General features: G+C 39.0%; 1 protein-coding gene across 7 annotated transcripts in view; it reads left to right on the top strand.

The window, feature by feature from the left end:
• TTLL7 (tubulin tyrosine ligase like 7) overlaps positions 1 to 19,267 on the top strand; it is a 70,858-nt gene that overhangs the window by 11,176 nt on the left and 40,415 nt on the right. For 6 of the 7 annotated variants that reach the window (XR_008972055.1, XM_057408323.1, XM_057408324.1 and 3 more), the window contains exons 2-7: positions 8,458 to 8,628; positions 8,763 to 8,891; positions 9,625 to 9,746; positions 10,426 to 10,493; positions 15,607 to 15,765; positions 17,367 to 17,583. Coding sequence is in view for 6 of the 7 variants with exons in the window: in XM_057408323.1 (XP_057264306.1) it covers positions 8,604 to 8,628; positions 8,763 to 8,891; positions 9,625 to 9,746; positions 10,426 to 10,493; positions 15,607 to 15,765; positions 17,367 to 17,583 (720 nt within the window). In the remaining variant the exon portion in view is untranslated. The remainder of the gene's footprint in view (positions 1 to 8,457; positions 8,629 to 8,762; positions 8,892 to 9,624; positions 9,747 to 10,425; positions 10,494 to 15,606; positions 15,766 to 17,366; positions 17,584 to 19,267) is intronic. The other variant, XM_057408326.1, reaches the window with a different exon arrangement.

The raw sequence follows: 19,267 nt of genomic DNA, 5'->3' as shown, positions 1-19,267 counted from the left end.
AAATGGGCTTTGTAAAATTATTGCATAAACTGTGTTGCAGAAGGCTAAGACTGATCCTAGGGCCTTTACAGATTGGGATCTTCAATAGGAAATGGCAGTTGTATGGTTAAATTTTCACTAAAGTAACTGTAAATTATGGATTCAGAGGTAGCATGCTGTTACCATAGCTTGGTTTGGTTGTTTTGGTAGTCTGGTAGCTCAGAGAAATTTTGAGTGTTAGAAATGCTGGCCATATGAATGATCAGAGAATTGTTTAACAGGACTGCGTGATTCAAAAAAGTGTTGTATAAATCATGCTGTTTGTATTCTTGTGTAGCTTGTAGCAAGCTTGTCCGTTTAGCAAATCAAGCCTCTGAGAACTCAGTACATTCGCTTCATCTGTAAGAACTGCTGAATAGACATCTCATCTAATGGTGAGAGCAAAGGGTGTTGAAATTAATAGATTTCATTTGACTTCAGAATATTTTGAACCAAACCATAATGCGTATGCATTTTTAAGCCATCTGACAGACAGCCTTTTAAAAACAAGCTTATCACTTTGACACATTGAGCCTGAAAATGAGGATTGTTTTTCGTAGTTAGAATTTCTCTGTAGGAGTGAGAACTTGTTACCAAATTGTTAAAATAAAACTGCTTGGCTATGTTTGCTTGTAGCAGGAACACATCAACGTACGTTTTGTCAAGGCATTAAAGAAAAAAGGATGTGAAAGAGTATAAGACTTTTAATTCTGCAGTTCAATTACTGTGAATTGTTAATACCTTGCAATTTGAGATGGTACTGAAAAAGGCATTTTTCTCTATTATAATTTTTGTTGACGTGTTAATCTCATTCTGAATCTGTATTTTATAGCTTAATCCCAGATCAACAGGAGATTATAGTTTGTATAACTGTAAAAAATAACAGACCCCTGACTACCATGTATCCAGACTTTCACACTCTAAGACCTAAGGGAGCAATAAACTTAAATAGGTTAGATTGAACAAAACAGAACTCAGATGTTCGCTAGGTCAATGCTCTGAAGACTATTTTCACTCCACTCTTTTTCATGCTTCTGTGAATTTTTTGTTATTTTAGTTTTCCAGCTAATTTGGTAGTGGGGATTACAGTGCTGTGATGCTGTCCTCCCTTCCTATGGACATCGGCCAAGTTCTGTAACTCTATCTTCAGTGTGTCTCCATTTCAGAGTGAAAGCTCCTTATGTCAGCAGCTTTGTGGATTTCTCCTCATCTACTGTGCATTTCCAGAGAATTTTGACAGCACTGAGTAAATTGCACTAATGGGCTCAGAGGAAAGCTGTCTGCTGGTTTTAAAATCTGTTCTAAAATATTCCACTGTTGGTGAGTGATCACTTACCTGTGCACAAAGAATGCAGCAAATGAAAATGAAACTATCTAGTTTTTGTAGCATTTCACCTACATAAATAGGAAAACACTTAAGAAATGTTAATTGTCCATGTCATATGTGCCATGGCATTGGATCATGAACTCTGGCATGTGAAGTTAAGCACCTGCATAGCTCATGGTCACCAGTAGCATCACAGCAGCTATACCAAAGGAAGAAAACATCGAAAACACTGCACTGGGTGGTATACAGTGTTGTCTCTTGCTTTGGAAATGAAACATTTTTATAGTAGGTGATTGTACCTTTCTTAATTCTTAATTCTATTAGATTAAATCTATTTTAAATATGCATATGCAATCTGGTCTCCTTTTAAGGTACATGGTAATCATTTCATAGTTACTGTATGATCCAAGTTAGCTTGAAGAATCTCATTGATTTGAGTGTTCTTTGGAATAGATTCTTAAATTGCATCCCTTTATTTTAAACTTGAATTTGACTCCCCTGGCTCTATTTTGATCTGATTGATTCAACCTTTTTCTCTGGGATGTTTGCTCTTTGGGGGACACACACACATGATGGTCTGATGGCAGGCAATACCTATTTAGAGATTAAAACCAACCTTCTCAGCTCCACACTGCATTGGGAGGTACAGTGAAGGATTATGAAGTGCAGAGGTCACTTGTGAGCGCTATGGAGCAAATAACAAAGAGGGATTTGTTCAAAAATACTTCTGTATAATCTAGGCCAGAAGAATATTTTTGAGGCAATATCCTGACCCTTTACGATACACCTCATTTGTGGAACAGCAAAAAATACTCTTAATTTTTAAATTTTTACAACATGGATCATTCCATTAACTGTGAAACCACTGTTCCCTGTTCTTCGTTCAGGCACCTTTGTAGCCTGCACACTCTTTTCTCTTAGATGGACTCAAGCATCTGCTTTGGTCCCTGTCTGTGTGCAGCACTTCCAGCTCCAGCAAGAGATGGAAGTGCCTTTTGCTGTCCTTGGAGGAACAAAGCCCCTTTTTTTTATTCTTCGTGTTCTTCTATCTCTTTTTAGGACAGGACTGTGTGCAGTGTATCTCTTGCTGGCTCTCTCACACCTTTGCCAGGCAACAGCAAAGATAACATCTCATCTTTTTTTTTCACCTGTAGAACACTTTGAATAAAAGTGCTTGTTTGTATAAGAATGTACTAACCTGATGAAAGTGCATTGTTTCTTCTTCACAAGTCTTTCTCCATTTATAGGTTAACCTTTTTTTGTTCAGCCACCCTGGAGTCAGTGTGGGCAACAAACTTTCACCAATTCCTGTTTATTATGATTTCAGGAGGGAAATGGTATATACAGCAGGATCTGTGATCCTTTTTTTTTGTGTGTGAACTCAGAGATTCCCAATAGCTGACTTGCCAAGGTTAAGCAAGTTCTGTCAGTCCCAGTTTAGAAATAGAATACTTTCTTCCACGTTTTTAAAAGCCATCCCTTTGAGACAGATCTTTCAGGTATGTCACTAGAAAGATATGCGACTACACTGTTGTAGCTGAATGCAGGTTCTAGGTTATGCTTACTTTATAAGTAAAAAACATCATTGTGTGATCTGGCGAGTCCTGCAATAAGCTTTGCCCTGAGACTGAAAATTATGAAGAGATGGCAGAGGCTGCCCACAAAGCAGCAATGATAACAAATCAAGATGTGAGCTAGGAAAAGGTGCCTGGGGAGGACCTGGGTCAGAGAATGAAGTAATTCTAGGGTGATTTCTGCTATCTAGAAGTCAAAGAGAGGAAAGATGTGTGGGAGCTCCTGGCTTCCAGGGCCCATGGCATTGCAGTGGTGTGTCTCAATGGTCTGTCAGTGTGCAATTGTCTCCTTCCAGCTCCCTTCTCCCTTCAGCAACAGCCATTCATTTATTGCTCTTGGAGATGCGTTTCTGTCTCTCCCAGGTGACCCATTCTCCCAGTTAGAGAGCTGCTTATCTAAAGTATAGTCTGAGGAACAGTTGCAAATTACTTGTGAGGATTTCAGCTTCCTCAGTAGGCTGGTTTTAGTTTTTTTTGCTGCAGAATTGCAGCTTCTCATAGCACTGCACTGGGGACATAAAAAGCATGGAGATGTAAGCAGGAGCAAGTCTGCTGCTCCCATGGCTTAGCCTGCAACTCAGCTAGTTAATGTGTTTCCCCAGATGAGGTGCTGTACCTCTTATCTGTCACTTGACATGGTGGGAAGGAAAGCTGAGACTGCATTTTCATTGCACTTATATTTCCCCTTTGGAAAGAAGATATTTCCAGTAGGAACAAAGGAAAGGACTGCATCCTATGTAAAATATTTTGGAAAACTGCTAATTTAGAACTGCTGGTGTTTTGGTATTCAGTGAAATGGTTGGTTGGAGGTGGGTGGCTTAAGTGGAGCACTTGTAAAGCAATTTTGAATTATTATATACAAGCTTAAGGCAGAATACAGTTTACTGGTATAAGTGCTTCTGAAAAGTTAAAATCCTAGAGTAAGCTTGAATACAGAATACAGTTGTAATCTGTTTTGTCTTTGAAGACTTCAGTTTAAATCGGAATTTGACTATTAGACTTTTATTTGACAATTATTACAGCATGTGTCTTTGAAACAAGCTTTAACATCATTAGAGGAGTGCATGCTTCTGCTGGCATGATAAAAATTATGGCATCCAGAATCTTGTCAAGAAAAGAGTTACTTCAATGAACAGTATGCAGAGATTTTCATGAGAGTTAGTCCAGTTACTTTGTTTTTCGTATGGCCAAATTACTAATTGCCCTTATAATACTCTAAAGGTGACCATAAATCTTTGCCGTCAATTAATGTATTTGGGCTAAAAAGTTGACTAGTTGAAAGTCATGGACCTTGAGTATTGGTGCTTTCTATTTAAACCCTACAGAGTGTTCTCCTCAAAAAAGTAGAAGAGATTCTGTGTAAAGAAAAACAGTAACACAACAATGTAGGGCAGTTTGGAGCTTTTTGGTCCACCTTCAGAATGCATTATGGTAGCTTTGAGCAGGTATTTTTTTCTGTGATTATAAGCTGAATGAAAACTCTGAGCTGCTTGTTTTTTATTGACATTACATGGCTTGTAAATCATGCTGTATTAGAAAGGGATGGCATTTCTCTCAAGGAAATACTAGTTGTCTTCATATTCTTCCAAATTTGTTAAAAGTTTTTAGCCCGTACAAGGGAGGAACAGCTGCTAGTCATTTATGTGCATAGAAGTCCTTAATTAGGTAACAGATGTATTTCTGTATTATTCCCAGGAACTAAACATGTCTTGTACTCTGGTGGTATTCTTAGCTTGAGAAGCAGATAATGTGCAATATTCAGTGAGTCACTGTGCCCAGCACTCCTTTCCCTTCACATTGGTTTTAAGGAGGATAAATGCTTTGCTTTCCCATCTCTGTGTTTTAGAAGGCCAATGTGCAAGGGGACTTCAGGCCACCTTCTCAGATGATGGCATCTGAAACACTAAAATGTAAAAATGACCAGCCAGTTGAAGTTCAGTCTGAGGGCATTTTTCTTAGCTAGTTCTGGTTCAGCAAAGTGTGTTGTAAGTAGGTATGGCTGGGTGTTACTGCCATGGTGTGGAACACTGTGTATAACGCATCTCCTGTTCTTACCTTCTGGATAAGTGCACAGTGTTAAGTTTTAATTTGTGGCACTCCACTAAATGGGTATGAGGGATATTTAGGGTTGTCTCATTACAAAGTCAAATTTGGTCCCTTGTACATTAAGGACAATCATAAACAACCATATCTTTTTATCCTTTTGTATTAATGGACTGATAAAGGTAAGCTTCTGTCTTCAAAGGAGATAACATCTTGCAGATGAAGGTGCCTGCTTTTGTATTTTCTGACTTAGAGGGTGGCTTGTCTACAACAGAATTGTATCTGTCTCTCTCTGACATGTCTGTACACACACACAAACTTACAAATGAAAAATGTAGAGATATCCCAGCTGCTCCAGCCAATAAGCCGGCTTCAGTTGGAGCTCGGCTCAGATGCCTCTGTACAAATGCCCGTAGCATGGGGAACAAACATAAGGAATTAGAGATGTGTGCACGTCTACGAGGGTATGATATAATAGGCATCGCAGAAACATGGTGGGATGGCTCCTATGACTGGAGTGTTGGAATGGAAGGTTACAGGCTCTTTAGAAAAGACAGGCCTGGCAGGTGGGGAGGGGGAGTTGCCCTTTATGTTAGGGATAGGCTGGAGAGTATGGAACTCTGTCTGGGGACAGGTGAGCAGTTAAAAAAGAGTTTGTGGGTCAGGGTTAAAGGGAATATAGCTATGGGAGACATTACTGTGGGGATCTGTTACAGACTGCCTGATCAAGGAGAACCTGCGGATGAAGCACTCCATAGACAGATAGGAACAGCCTCACGCTTGCAGGCCCTTGTTCTCATGGGTGACTTCAACCACCCTGACATCTGTTGGAGCGACGGTACAGCCTGGCACAAGCAATCCAGGAGGTTCCTCGATTGTGTGGAAGCCAACTTCCTCCTGCAAGTAATGGAGGAGCCGACAAGGAGAGGTGCCATGCTTGACCTCGTGCTCACCAACAGGGAAGGGCTCATTGGAAATGTGACTCTCCAGGGCAGCCTTGGATGCAACGATCACGAGATGGTCAAATTTGAGATCCTCAGGACAGTGAGAAGAGCGTGCAGCAAGCTCACTGGCCTGGACTTCAGAAGAGCAGACTTTGGCCTCTTCAGGAACCTGCTTCAGAAGGTTCCACGGGATACAGCCCTAGAGGTCAGGGGGGCCCAAGACTGTTGGTTGATATTCAAGGATCACCTGCTGCAAGCTCAGGAGTGTTGCATCCCAACTAGAAGGAAGTGCAGCAGGAGGGCCAGGAGACCTCCTTGGATGGATAAGGAGCTGCTGAGGAAAATACAATTGAAAAAAGAGGCTTATAATAAGTGGAAGCAAGGACAGGTGGCCTGGGAAGAGTACAGGGATGTTGTCCATGAAGCTAGGGACCAGGTTAGGAAAAGTAAGGCTCAGTTAGAATTAAACTTGGCTAGAGGTATTAAAGATAACAGGAAGGGATTCTACAGGTACGTAGCAAATAAAAAACAGACTAGGGAGAATGTAGGCCCCCTCAGGAGGCTCTCAGGAGAACTGGCTACACAGGATTTGGAGAAGGCTGAGGTTCTGAATGACTTCTTTGCCTTGGTCTTCACTGGCAAATGCTCTGACTGTACCACCCAAGTCTTGGAAGGCAGACACAGGGACTGTGAGAATGAAGACCTTGCGCCCACTGTAGGAGAGGAACTGGTTCAAGACCATCTTAAAAATCTGAACATGCACAAGTCCATGGGTCCTGATGAAATCCATCTGTGGGTCCTGAAGGAGCTGGCAAATGAAGTTGCTAAGCCACTGGCCATCCTATTTGAGAAATCATGGCAGTCAGGTGAAGTTCCCGATGACTGGAAAAAGGGAAATATAACCCCCATTTTCAAGAAGGGGAAAATGGATGACCCGGGGAACTACAGACCAGTCACTCTCACCTCTGTGCCTGGCAAAATCTTGGAGCAGATTCTCCTGGAAGGCATGCTAAGGCACATGAAAAACAACAAGGTGCTTGGTGACAGCCAGCATGGCTTCACTAAGGGGAAATCCTGCCTGACCAATTTGGTGGCCTTCTCTGATGGGGCTACAGAACTGATGGGTGGGATAGAGCAGTTGATGTCATCTACCTGGACTTGTGCAAAGCATTCGACACTGTCCCGCATGACATCCTTGTCTCTAAATTGGAGCAACATCAATTTGATGGATGGACCACTTGGTGGATAAAGAACTGGCTGGATGGCCGCACACAAAGAGTTGTGGTCCATGGCTCAATGTCCAGCTGGAGACCAGTAACGAGTGGTGTCCCTCAGGGATTGGTGTTGGGACCGGTCTTGTTCAACATCTTTGTTGGTGACATGGACAGTGGGATTGAGTGCGCCCTCAGCAAGTTTGCCGATGACACCAGGGTGTGTGGTTGGGTTGATACGCTGGAGGGAAGGAATGCCATCCAGAGGGACCTTGACACGCTTGTGAGGAGGGCTGATGACAACCTCATGAAGTTTAACCATCACAAGTGCAAGGTCCTGCACCTGGGTCGGAGCAATCCCAGGCACAGCTACAGGTTGGGCAGAGAAGAGATTCAGAGCAGCCCTGCAGAGAAGGACTTGGGGGTGTTGGTTGAGAAAATGAACATGAGCCAGCAGTGTGCGCTCGCAGCCCAGAAAGCCAACCGTATCCTGGGCTGCATCAAAAGGAGCATGACCAGCAGGTCGAAGGAGGTGATCCTGCCCCTCTACTCTGCTCTTGTGAGACCTCACCTGGAGTATTGTGTGCAGTTCTGGTGTCCTCAACATAAAAAGGACATGGAACTGTTGGAACAAGTGCAGAGGAGGGCCACGAGGATGATCAGGGGGCTGGAGCACCTCCTGTATGAAGACAGGCTGAGGAAGTTGGGGCTGTTCAGCCTGGAGAAGAGAAGGCTGCGTGGAGAGCTCATAGCAGCCTTCCAGTATCTGAAGGGGGCCTATAGTGATGCTGGGGACGGACTCTTCATTAGAGACTGTAGTGATAGGACAAGGGGTAACGGGTTCAAACTTAAACAGGGGAAGTTTAGGTTGGATATAAGAAGGAAATTCTTTCCTGTTAGGGTGGTGAGGCACTGGAATGGGTTGCCCAGGGAGGTTGTGAATGCTCCATCCCTGGCAGTGTTCAAGACCCGGTTGGACAAGGCCTTGGGTGATATGATTTAGCGTAAGGTGTCCCTGCCCACGGCAGGGGGGTTGGAACTAGATGATCTTAAGGTCCTTTCCAACCTTAACGATTCTGATTCTATGCCCAAAATCTCCCATACACAAATGAAAATAAGAAAATAAGGTAATGTAATATCATTTAAAAATTAATACTACAAAAAGCATTTTTCTTAGAAAAAGCTCAGTTGAATTGTAGTGCAGTCTCTTAAAAGAAATGTTCCTTGTGACTTGTTATTAAAAGCATTTCCATAGTTACTTTTCAGCTCTTTATATTTTTTTTAGGATTTCTCTATAACAAAGTTTCTAATTTTTTTGTTTTTTTTTTTCCCCCACACAGATATCTATGCATTCCAGAACTAATATTTGCTACTACTGGAGACTGAAATGGTATGACCGGAGCTTTATATAATTCAGCTTTTTTAGCTTCATCATTTTCTGAGAACTTGAGACAGAATTTTGGGTTCTACGCTGCTCTAGGTTATAATGCCATCCTTGCCTAATGAGAGAGGTATGCTAGTCCTGGATTTTTAATATTGCCTGTTAATTATTCAGTATGCTTGTGCCTCTAAGTTGTAACAGAGCGAATGTTTGTATTATTAGTTGAGATATAAAGATGTTAACAGTTACAACATTATTTTTCAGATAACCATAGAACTGCTCCCCTGGCTTTGACTTCGGGACTACCCTATCAAAGCACAATTAAAAGAAAAGTCAGAAAGAAGAAGAATGGAGTCATCACTGCCAATGTTGCTGGCACAAAATATGAAATTGGTAGGAAGCTACATATTTTGTTTTCCTCTGAATAGTAATAACCATTGTTTAACTAATGGGGGTGAATTAATGGACTTTGCATCAAGCTGACAGTGAGACATTTCCAAAGGAATTTCTTTTATAAGAAACCTTTGTTGTTTTTTGTAACGTTGAATTGATAGCTTTGAACGCTGAAGCTATTGCTCCCCATTTTTTACTTAGGGAAGAGCTTTGAAATGCAAAAACTGAAGTGATCAAGAAGGCTGTAGAAAACCTTCTAATTATGGATTATGTATGTGTTTGGAAGTTTTTTTTCTTGCTTGTTTGCTTTTTATGTTAAGATGATGTAGGCATTTACTGAAGAGGCATTCTCATCTGCTATCTGCAGTGACACTTACAGTCATCACTGTTTTGAAATTAACATGTGATAGCCAAGATTAACTCAAAAAACCAGGCAAATGGACTTTTACTAGATGACTGGGGAATGCAGTGAAGCTCTTTAGAGTTCTCATCAGTGGTTGTGCTCTGATTCCAGCCACAGTACAAGATGCTCTATAATGTTGTCTTTGACAGGTTTGCAGTAGACTGATGGAGGTACTATGAGATAAATAATAGTTTGAATGCTAACATTGTTCTCAGACAAAGAGTTAAATATTGGAAGTGTTTAAAATCTTAATTGATTTTTTTTTAAATTTTGAAGATGCATCTATTTTAGAGATTCAAAATATTCCCTAAATATGTGATTTCTCCGTAGTACGTGTAGTAATACGAGAAATGGGATTTGTGAAAACACGTGATGAAGATGAAACAGCTAATCTTATATGGAGTGATTCTGCTGTGCAACAAGAAAAGATTGCTGAGCTTCAGAACTATCAGGTAGAGTGGTAGATAGGATTTCTGACATGTTTTATGAAACTGCTTCATTCTGAAACATTCAGAAATGTGTCACTTTTGGTCAGTTACATTTGTATGGACAGGAAAAAAAACACCCTGCCAGAAAAAAACACCTAGCAGTAAGGGTATACCACTACATATTTTAAAATCCTATTCTCTTTTCCAGAGTTATTTGTTCATACCACCCGGAATCTGGTGTTTAAATATTTGAGGTTGTTCTTTCTTTGGGTGTTGTGAATGATCAGAGTTTAAAAGACGATGCAAAACATTTATAAGTTGCTCATAAGCTTTTAAGCAGTATGTTAACAAGCAGAGTTCTCTCCACTGTTTCTGTGAATAAATAATTCCTTTATTTACCATTACTTTGTGAGAACATTCTTTCGTTGTAGGTAGCTTTGTGAGTAAGGGTAGTATGATAGTCTCCTTTCATGTCTGAAATTAAATCAATGCGCACTTATGTTCGTGGAAGAGAATACAACTTACAGCATCTTTTCAACTGTTAAGAATATGTGGCATAATGTAAGATATTATTGTAAACAGCTTATGTGGAACACTAATTATGTTTGCTTGAGTGTGCAGTTGAGTGTTTTAAATGATTGTATTAGGTATGGCAGGAAAACTAAAAAGTACCAATAAACTTTCTTTTCTTCTCCTTCCTCAGAGAATAAACCATTTTCCAGGAATGGGAGAGATCTGCAGAAAGGATTTTCTGGCAAGAAACATGACTAAGTAATCTTTCTTTTAATATTAAGAACTTTTTCAGCCATAGTATTTAATGCAGTACAATTAAGGTTTGTTTATTTTTACTAAGAGGCTATGAGAGGACCGACAACAACTTTCCAAGTTCCTTGATAACTTTGGCTTTGGTTCTGGATCTGTAGTATTGGAGTGGGCTTCTGTATCTCTCCAGTTGACTTCAGTGGAAAATTATGTGGGTTCAGTTCTCTGTCTACACATTACAGAATGTAGGAGAGCCTTAAGTTATTGTACAATACATTTCATACATAATACACCTAGGCGTATATCCTGCAATGGTAGAACAGAAAAAATAACTAGTATGTGGATGGGTATTATTTTATTAAAATAATTGATTACTATTGAATAATTAATATATTAAAAAAAAACCAACCCTGAATCATCTTACTGTTTATATAAGGAATAAGTCAGAGAGGTTAATTTACCTAATTATAACTTCTCGCTCTAGTGGAATAACTGGTAGCTGAGAATCTGTGAGTAAGACCTGTAAGAAAACAATACTAAATAATGATTCAGTGGCCTGGTAATAAGGAAAGGTTAGAGTAAAGTGTGTGTGAATATTTGGTTCTTCTAATCTAAATTAGTTTAAAGAAGAATTATTAATAGAGTTAATTGTTTGGCCCCAGACATTACTTACACTGCGTTTCCTGTTACCAGAACAGAATTTGTTTTCATATTTTAATGTAATTATTGTCATATCTCTAGCTTCTCCCCCCTCCTTTTCTGTTTTGTGAATATGGCACATAATAGTTGCATACATTCTACATGTTATGAGGCAAATATTATGTGCATTGCTATGTCTAGAAGTCCTACATGTGGGCCAGAACTCCCTTGTGTCAATACACACTACACAAGCACTTTTGACTCCTCCTTTCAGACTTTAAGTAAAAACACAGAGGTAAAAACATAGAGGCAAACAGTGATTTGGAGGGGTCTTGGAAACAATGGAACATTGGTCAGTTTGGTAGGCAGTGGCATCCCTCAGTATTGTTACAGTTCTGTGATTTAAAAAAAATGTGCAAAATGGACAAAAGGCTCTTGTTACTATGCGCACAGTATTTTCAAATACTGTCTGATTATACCTCTCTCAACCTACTGTATTCTGAGTTTTAAACATGGTTTAAAGGCTATTCACATGGAAATTGTGCATATAGATAAAATGGAAATAATTTCTCTGATACGATAACTCTGGGTCAAACATGTCTATATTGTGACTTCAGTTAATGTCAGTAGGTAATAGTGGTACCCCCAGTTTAAAGGGTATTCATATGGAGATTGCACATATTATAGATAAAATGGGAATAATTTCTCTGATACAATAACTCTGGTCAGACATCTATGTTGTGACTTCGCTTAGTATCAGTAGATATAGCAGGGTTTTAATCAGTCTGGTTTTTGTAGTTCTAGTCTCACAATTTAATGCTTAGTATTCATAATTTATAAAAATCAAAACCATATGCCTTGACTGCTTGTGAAATCACAAGTCAGTTGGGATACATGGTGAAGCAGGCTCTTGTCTGTAGAGGGATTTTCTTCCACACAGATGCTGTTCTGTTTTAAAATTCATTTGAACAAGATTGTGCAGAAACACTAGTTCTTTTTCCTTACTTCTCTGCTGCATGCGGTGTTTTCTGTTGCTGCTACTGAATAGCTCTGGGTTTTGTACCATTGAGAATTCATGAAGCAACTGGTGTGAATTGGTGGAGAGTAGACTCGTTTTTGTTCTACTTCTACTTCTGTTGTTACACTGATCTTAACCTTCATTTTATGCAAACTATTGGGAATAGAGTGAAAGAACAAATCTGGACTCTTGAGGGCAAATGCTATTCAGAAGGAATTGCAGGAATTCCTCTTACAGCCAGTATCCAGGTGCTCTGGATCACAGGACAATGGGGTTTTCACATGCACAAGGGTAGAAGGAAGCAGTGTAATACATAGTGTAATGTGAAAGAAGACAACCCAGCACAGAAAGCGTAGCGACAAAGAGTAATGGAAAAGGTAGAAGCAGGAATGTAATTGAGAACAAAAGGGGCATGACCATCATTTTCAAGGGGGAATAATCAGAACAGAGGTGCCATTGTAGGGCCAACTAGATCTTAGTTTCTGTAAATGGTCTCTTAGATGAGATCTTCTCATGTGAATGATAAATTTGGTTACAGAATAACACAGTAAGTGGGGGAGAAGGTGTACAGCATGAAGGGGAAAGAGTATAGACCCATGTATGAGATGGTCTTTTTTGCATCACCTTTGTTGTTTATGTTTAAAAGGTTTGTGAACTGATCATGAATGAAGAATTGCTCTCATCCATACCTACCCACTAAGCTCCTTTCATACATGAAAAGTCAGAGGAGTTTGAAACCTAGGCAGCAGAACCAGTGTTATTAGACTGAGAAGTCATGTCTTTAGTAACCTACGTTTTGTTCGACAACTTTGATTCTTTTGGACAGAAAGCATTCTGAGAAACAAGACCACAGTCCGATCATATCTGTGAGCTAAAATAGTACTCAGAAGAACAATCATTTGCTGTTTAATTCTCAGACCTCCTAGTAAGGACTGCAAAGGCTAAAGGATAGAGCAGCAGAGTGAAAAAGTGGTTATCCACAGTAGTGGATAGCAGATGTGCTGGAATATAGGGCTATTTACTGGAACAGGTCTTGATATCCCACAAGCTACTTGATGATGTTACTAAGCCATTTCTGAATAGGGCCAAGCAGGGAAAGAACAGAGCTAAATTCTTTTGTGGAAAGTTTTAGTGCACACCAGAACTTGTAAACAATGGTTAAGTCTTACTCTGTACTCTAACCAGTTATGCATCTGTCATGGTTTAGATAGAAGAAGGCTTATAGAATTGATGTACTTGCAGCCACAAAAGAATGTTTGTAGGATACCTTGAAGGTATATTGATTGAATAGGGTGTATGTGTAATGAAACCTGCAAATAATTTAAATGGCAAGTCTGTATCATGTAACACTTCAGGATGCATATGATCATTTGAAGAGGAATGGAAACTGACACAATTTATTTTTGCCTAAATAGGATAATTTCTGACTAGATAAGCAATTCAGTTAGCAAGGTAATAATATTTGTAAATATATAGCAGATGGAGAGTAGTTTAAAAGTATGCATGAATCATGAATTAACTATTTCTGTTTTTTAAAACTATCTCTGAATACTTGGTGCCTTCCATGAAACCAGATTGTAAAAATAATAGTTACAATGAAGCTGCAGAAGCACTGAACCTCATGCAGTACTTCAAGACTACTATAGCAATTGTGATTTCTGCAGAGTGTTTGTTGTGTAGTTGACTAAACAATTTGGTGACAGTGTATCTATTATACCAGTAGGGCTTGGCTGCAGTCCTGGCCTTACAGATGCGGTTGGCAGCTCTGTTTTTTCCATTAGTATTTGAGCCACTTAAAGAAAAAGTGACTTATGTTACATCAGGAATATTATGTGGGCTCAAAGTAGAAATAAAAAATTGAAGTGGTACTGTCTCTTTTAACTGTAAATTATAATAATACTGTAATTAATTAAAAAGCATTAAAATTCATCATAGTGCCATTTAAAAAAAAAAAGTCAAAGTTGAGGAACTTCCTATCTCAGTTAATTTATTTTAAAATATCCAGTCACTTCTGTTGGTCTGTGGATATTTGTATTTTCCGATGTGTCCACCCTATGTTACAAAGTAGTTTTGAGTTACACAAACTAATTCCATGTGAGGTTATGCATGAAATTTCAGGTAATCCAAGTACTTGAAACAAGCTAGCTGCACCAGTATTTAGCTCAGCAGAAACTAAATTTATTCTGCTGCGAACTGTGTCTGTATAGCACGACCAGGTCCACATTGCTCCTGTAACTTGGCTGTTAACCGGTGTTAAAGCTACTTTATTTAAAGCTAACCCATATGTATCTAGCACATACTGCCAGTCTGGTGTGGATATATCATGGAGTCATAGTTTGAAAAGACCTTCAAGATCATATGTTTCCCATCTGCCAGATACACAGCTTTGGGTGATGGAAACTTCTACTAACTGAGTTCTTTACCATTTTTCCTCTTCCGTTGTCTTTCCTGCACAGACAACATAGCCATAAAATAAGATGTGCTCCCTACCTCAGGTACCACAACTGTTAAAGCAGGGAGATCAGGACCTTGCTGCATCCTTTAATCAGATTCAGTTTCAGAAATTGTTCCTTGTGATGTTTTAACCTTATTTTTGTTTTAGCTCTTCTTCCCCCCCCAGCCTCTCTTGCCTTGCTTTGCATTTCTTTGCTTTCTTTTGACTAAATAAGGTATTGAGGGAATCTTAATATGCTAATACCAAACAAAAATCCAAGCTTGTGCGTTCTGCCCTGTAGTAGAGGTGTATGAGCAGTTGTTTGGCCTGTGTCAAAGTGTATTTACTACAATTCCTTACTTTTCAAATTCCTTCAAAAGACTAGAAAGAAACAAAATCTTCCTAAATTGCTTCTATTTGAATTTTAAATTTGGTCCTTATTATTAATATTTTTTGCACCCATGAAGAAATGTCAAGTATCCCAGGTGCTCTTTTTTGTGTGTGTTGATCCTTATACATTCCCAAACATATAAACATAAAATATGAAAATTAAAATGCTTGTCAAACATCCCTGTCCCTTCAAGGGAAATTAAGGGGGGGGGGGGGGGGGGAATCCAGTAATCTGTTAGGTAGGGAAAGGTCTATAATCACATGGTCTATTGTAAGTTTGATACTTTTAAGAATAGGAGTAGCAGCATCTGATTAACTGAACAGAAACTATAGCAGGAGTGAGATGGATGCCAAGAAGTGAGATAGATGCCAAGGACTGAGATGGATGCCAGTAACATGATAAGCAAGTACAATATGATAATAAGCACAAAATCACAAGATAGTCTGCTTTTTTTCTGTATGCATATGAATATGTTATAGAGCTCTGACTATTCTTAAACAGGTGCAGAAGTTTTCTTTAATATTACAGTATTTTCCTAACAAAGTTTCCTTGTCAAATTATTGTAAATGCTTTTTAATCCTGAGGATTGAAACATCGAAGTGGTTGCAAAGATTTTGACTCAATGACTTTTTTTTTTCAGAATGATCAAGAGTCAGCCTCAGGAGTATAGTTTTATTCCTCGAACATGGATCTTCCCTGCAGAATACACACAGTTTCAGAACTACGTAAAAGAACTGAAGAAGAAACGTAGACAGAAAACTTTCATAGTCAAACCAGCTAATGGTGCAATGGGACATGGGTAAGTTGCCTGCTAACTTCAGTATTCTTACCCATTAAAGGTGGAATCCAATGCTGTTTACATTAATAGAAGCTGTGTATCAGTAAGAAGATTTTATTTCAAGTTTTATGAAAGCTCATGTATTGGGCATAGGCTTAACAAACAGAAACAGCTAAAATATAAAGCTAAATTAAAATGTTATTTTGATGCTGTTTGGAATATAGGATAATTAGAGAATGCATTTTTTGATGAAGCTCAGATAATTCTTAAAAGCAGGATTATTTTTATTGCAAATTTATCTGCTGTGCTTAAACTTACAGGGTGAGATTGTATTTGGTATAAATGGCAGGATTTTGGGGGCTGGGGCCTCCAGGGGTGTCATATGAGAGAAAGTCAGGACCTTCCATGGCTATGAGAGCAGCTCAACCACCCATTGCATACCAGAACTGAATCCAGTCAGAGCAGCACAAACATATTTAAGAGCGGCAACCATAGCTGCAGGTGAAACAGAGGAGATGCTTTTGGGAATGTGGCTGGAGGTGCACTCATGGAAGGTGGTGATGCCTGTGCCAGAGGAGGGATCCCCCTGAAGAGGCTGCGACCTGCAGTTGAGTTGAGACAGTTTTGCCTGTGACAGGGCTGCACAGTAAAAAGAAAATGAGATAAATATTGCAAATTAATTTTCAACTCTATTCCTGGGTTTAGATATTGCTATTTGAGCTTTTACGGCTTTTGATATAATTTTGCTTATACAAAATTATATTAATTATATATTAAAGCTCTCACATATATCAGAATTACTGTAAAAGTAAAGCCCCCAAGCTTTTCCATTTCCTGATTTTTCAGTCCTGTTGATAAGGGTAAAGATAAGCTGAGGGGATAGGTAGCAGCATAATTCAGAGAAATGCCTGGAAAATGCTTCAGTATATTAGGTGTATTCAGCACCAGAACACTGAAATGTACCATAAATAATAGAGGATAAGATTAAGGCAACAAAGCTATGGAAATTTGGGTTAATATTTGTACCTGAAAAACATTAGCTATTACAGTTATTTAAAGTCTGTGTAGTTAGGGACTACCAGTTTATAGTGTGTATATAAATAATTTTTCATTCTGATGTGAGGAAACTGGAATACAGAAATATTGAGCTTAATCTATGCCATCCACACTTGTACTTAGTGTCCTGCTTTGCAAACATCGTCACTAGGTCAGGCTAGCACTGAAAGTTCTTTGCAACCTGTACCTGAGGCAGAAGTTGTGACAAGACTAGAAGCCTGTTTTTAGAGCTGCATGGGGAATAATTGCAGAAGCTGGACACTGGTCATTCTGCCAAACAATTTGTAAGTGCAAAGGGAACCTATTATTACAAATTGTTGAATGAAAGGAAGCAGAAATTTATGTTGAAATGGCTCATTGCCTTTTTTCATCCAGTGAAGACAATAAAAGACAGGAAACCAAAAACCAGGTAAAGGAAGAACTTTTTCTCTACCCTACAAGTCAGATATATATGTCTTTCTGCAGGTAGACTTTAGCCTGACTACCTGGCTGGGTGCCCATGAGAATCCTTTTTGAAGAGTAATGTTAAAGTTCCATGTTTTTAAAATAGCTTTTGTTTTTACCAGGATCTCTTTAATAAGAAATGCAGAAAAGCTACAAGCTCAGGATCACTTGATTGTTCAGGAGTATCTTGACAAGCCATTTCTTATGGAAGGCTACAAGTTTGATTTACGTGTGTATATTCTTGTCACCTCCTGTGATCCATTAAAAGTATTTTTATATCATGATGGACTAGTGAGAATGGGCACAGAAAAGTATCATCCCCCCAGTGACTCAAATTTGGTAAGTTGGAGTTCATTCTAATTTATTACTTGTGCATGTAAAAATTTCTTTACCTGTGTAGTGTTTGGAGGAGGTAAAATAACGGTTACATTGCTTTTATATTTATCTGAGACTCAGTTCGTGGTGGGGTATGGGGATAAGGTTTATCTCCTGTTAGATCATTGTTTAACATTCCTGGAGTCTGGAGCTTCTGCTGAGGATCCTGCAATATTTTAGCCATTGTGTTAGGAACATATGCAATAAGCGGAGGAACAGTGATAAGAAAGACCACTGCATGAAAGTGGTCACTGCAACCCCTGAATGTTAGGGAATCTATTTCTGGTACTGTCTGTCAGTTACCACTTCAGCAGGGAAAGGAGTATGTACTTAGCAACTTTAGGTTGCCTGTAAACTTGCAGAAAGAAATGTTAAGGGACATGCTAAAGTTTTTGAACACTTTAATCCTCTTCTTCAATGTATAGCATCTCCCCTCCTGCTGAGAGGTGTAACTCCTCTCTTCTGGCACAGCCAGACACTCAGGTGTCAAGAAAGAAATAGATCTGAAGCACTGGGAGGCAACAGTAGATTTTGGTTTTATACCTCAATCTGTACTTGGTGCTACTGTATCATTCCTTTTCAATGCCATATACTTTAGAGCTGCTTCAGTGTAATTATGCAGTAGACAACATGAGAGCCTTCTCCCTGCCTGTCACTTAACATTGTGACTGTCTCGTAGAGCACCTTTGAAGAATGCAGGTAAATTTGGATCCTGGTACAAGTGGTCTATTTGGAAGGGTTCCAATATTATATTTGGAATAATTTGCTTTTAATATTATTCTATCATTACTGATCTCAGCATTAGCAGCACTGAAATCTGCTCTGAGTGGATGAACAGAACAGGCAGTTATTTCTGTGTTCTCACAACTGTTCATGTTGCAGTTTGTCTGTTGTATGGAATAACCTGGCTACATCACTAATGACACTGTTCTTCGGATGACATTGTTCCACAGTGACATTGTACCAGATAACTTCAGATTAAAGATTAGTTCAGATGTTGAACAAAACACTTTCATGTTTTGTAGTCTGAAAAGTAATTGTTTTGTCTGAAATTATTTGAATCTCATGGAAAGAAGACAGTTATAACAACTCAAAACCAATAGTTTTCAAAATGATTCTCAAAGCAGTAACTGGAAGCCATGGGAGAAATTAATTACTTATAGTGCTAATGCAATATATTGCTAATTAACCTGCAATTAAATTGATTGGTTTTGTTAGTGTCATTAAAGTGTTTTAAACATGAGTGAGTGCAGTGAGATGACAGCAGAAGGCTTGTGTTATCTATTAACTGTCTTATCAAAAAGGAATTGGAACAGAAGTCTTATGGTCAGCTTAGAATATCAACTACACTCAAGTAAGGGATGACAGATGACAGAGAACTCACTGTGATGAGGACAGTCATCATGGTAGTGTGAGTGGAAAGCTGAATTGATCTGTACAGTAATCTGTATTGTAGGATAATGTAAGCATATAAATACATATATAAATTATGATTCATAAATTTGTTGTGGAAAGGCAGTTATTGTTTTTCCATGCAACTGATAGCACAACTCTATTGTTGGTGACATTTTGCTTCATAAAGGAACTATAGCACTCACTTATGTAATGTATATTTTGAAATTATTTGATGTATGGCCATCAGCCACTC

This window comes from Pezoporus wallicus, unplaced genomic scaffold (genome assembly GCF_028554395.1).
Source record: "Pezoporus wallicus isolate ANWC-B61680 ecotype Strahan unplaced genomic scaffold, APGP_CSIRO_Pwel_v1 contig_4238, whole genome shotgun sequence".
Lineage (NCBI taxonomy): Eukaryota > Metazoa > Chordata > Aves > Psittaciformes > Psittacidae > Pezoporus > Pezoporus wallicus.
This window is presented reverse-complemented; position numbering and strand designations above follow the sequence as displayed.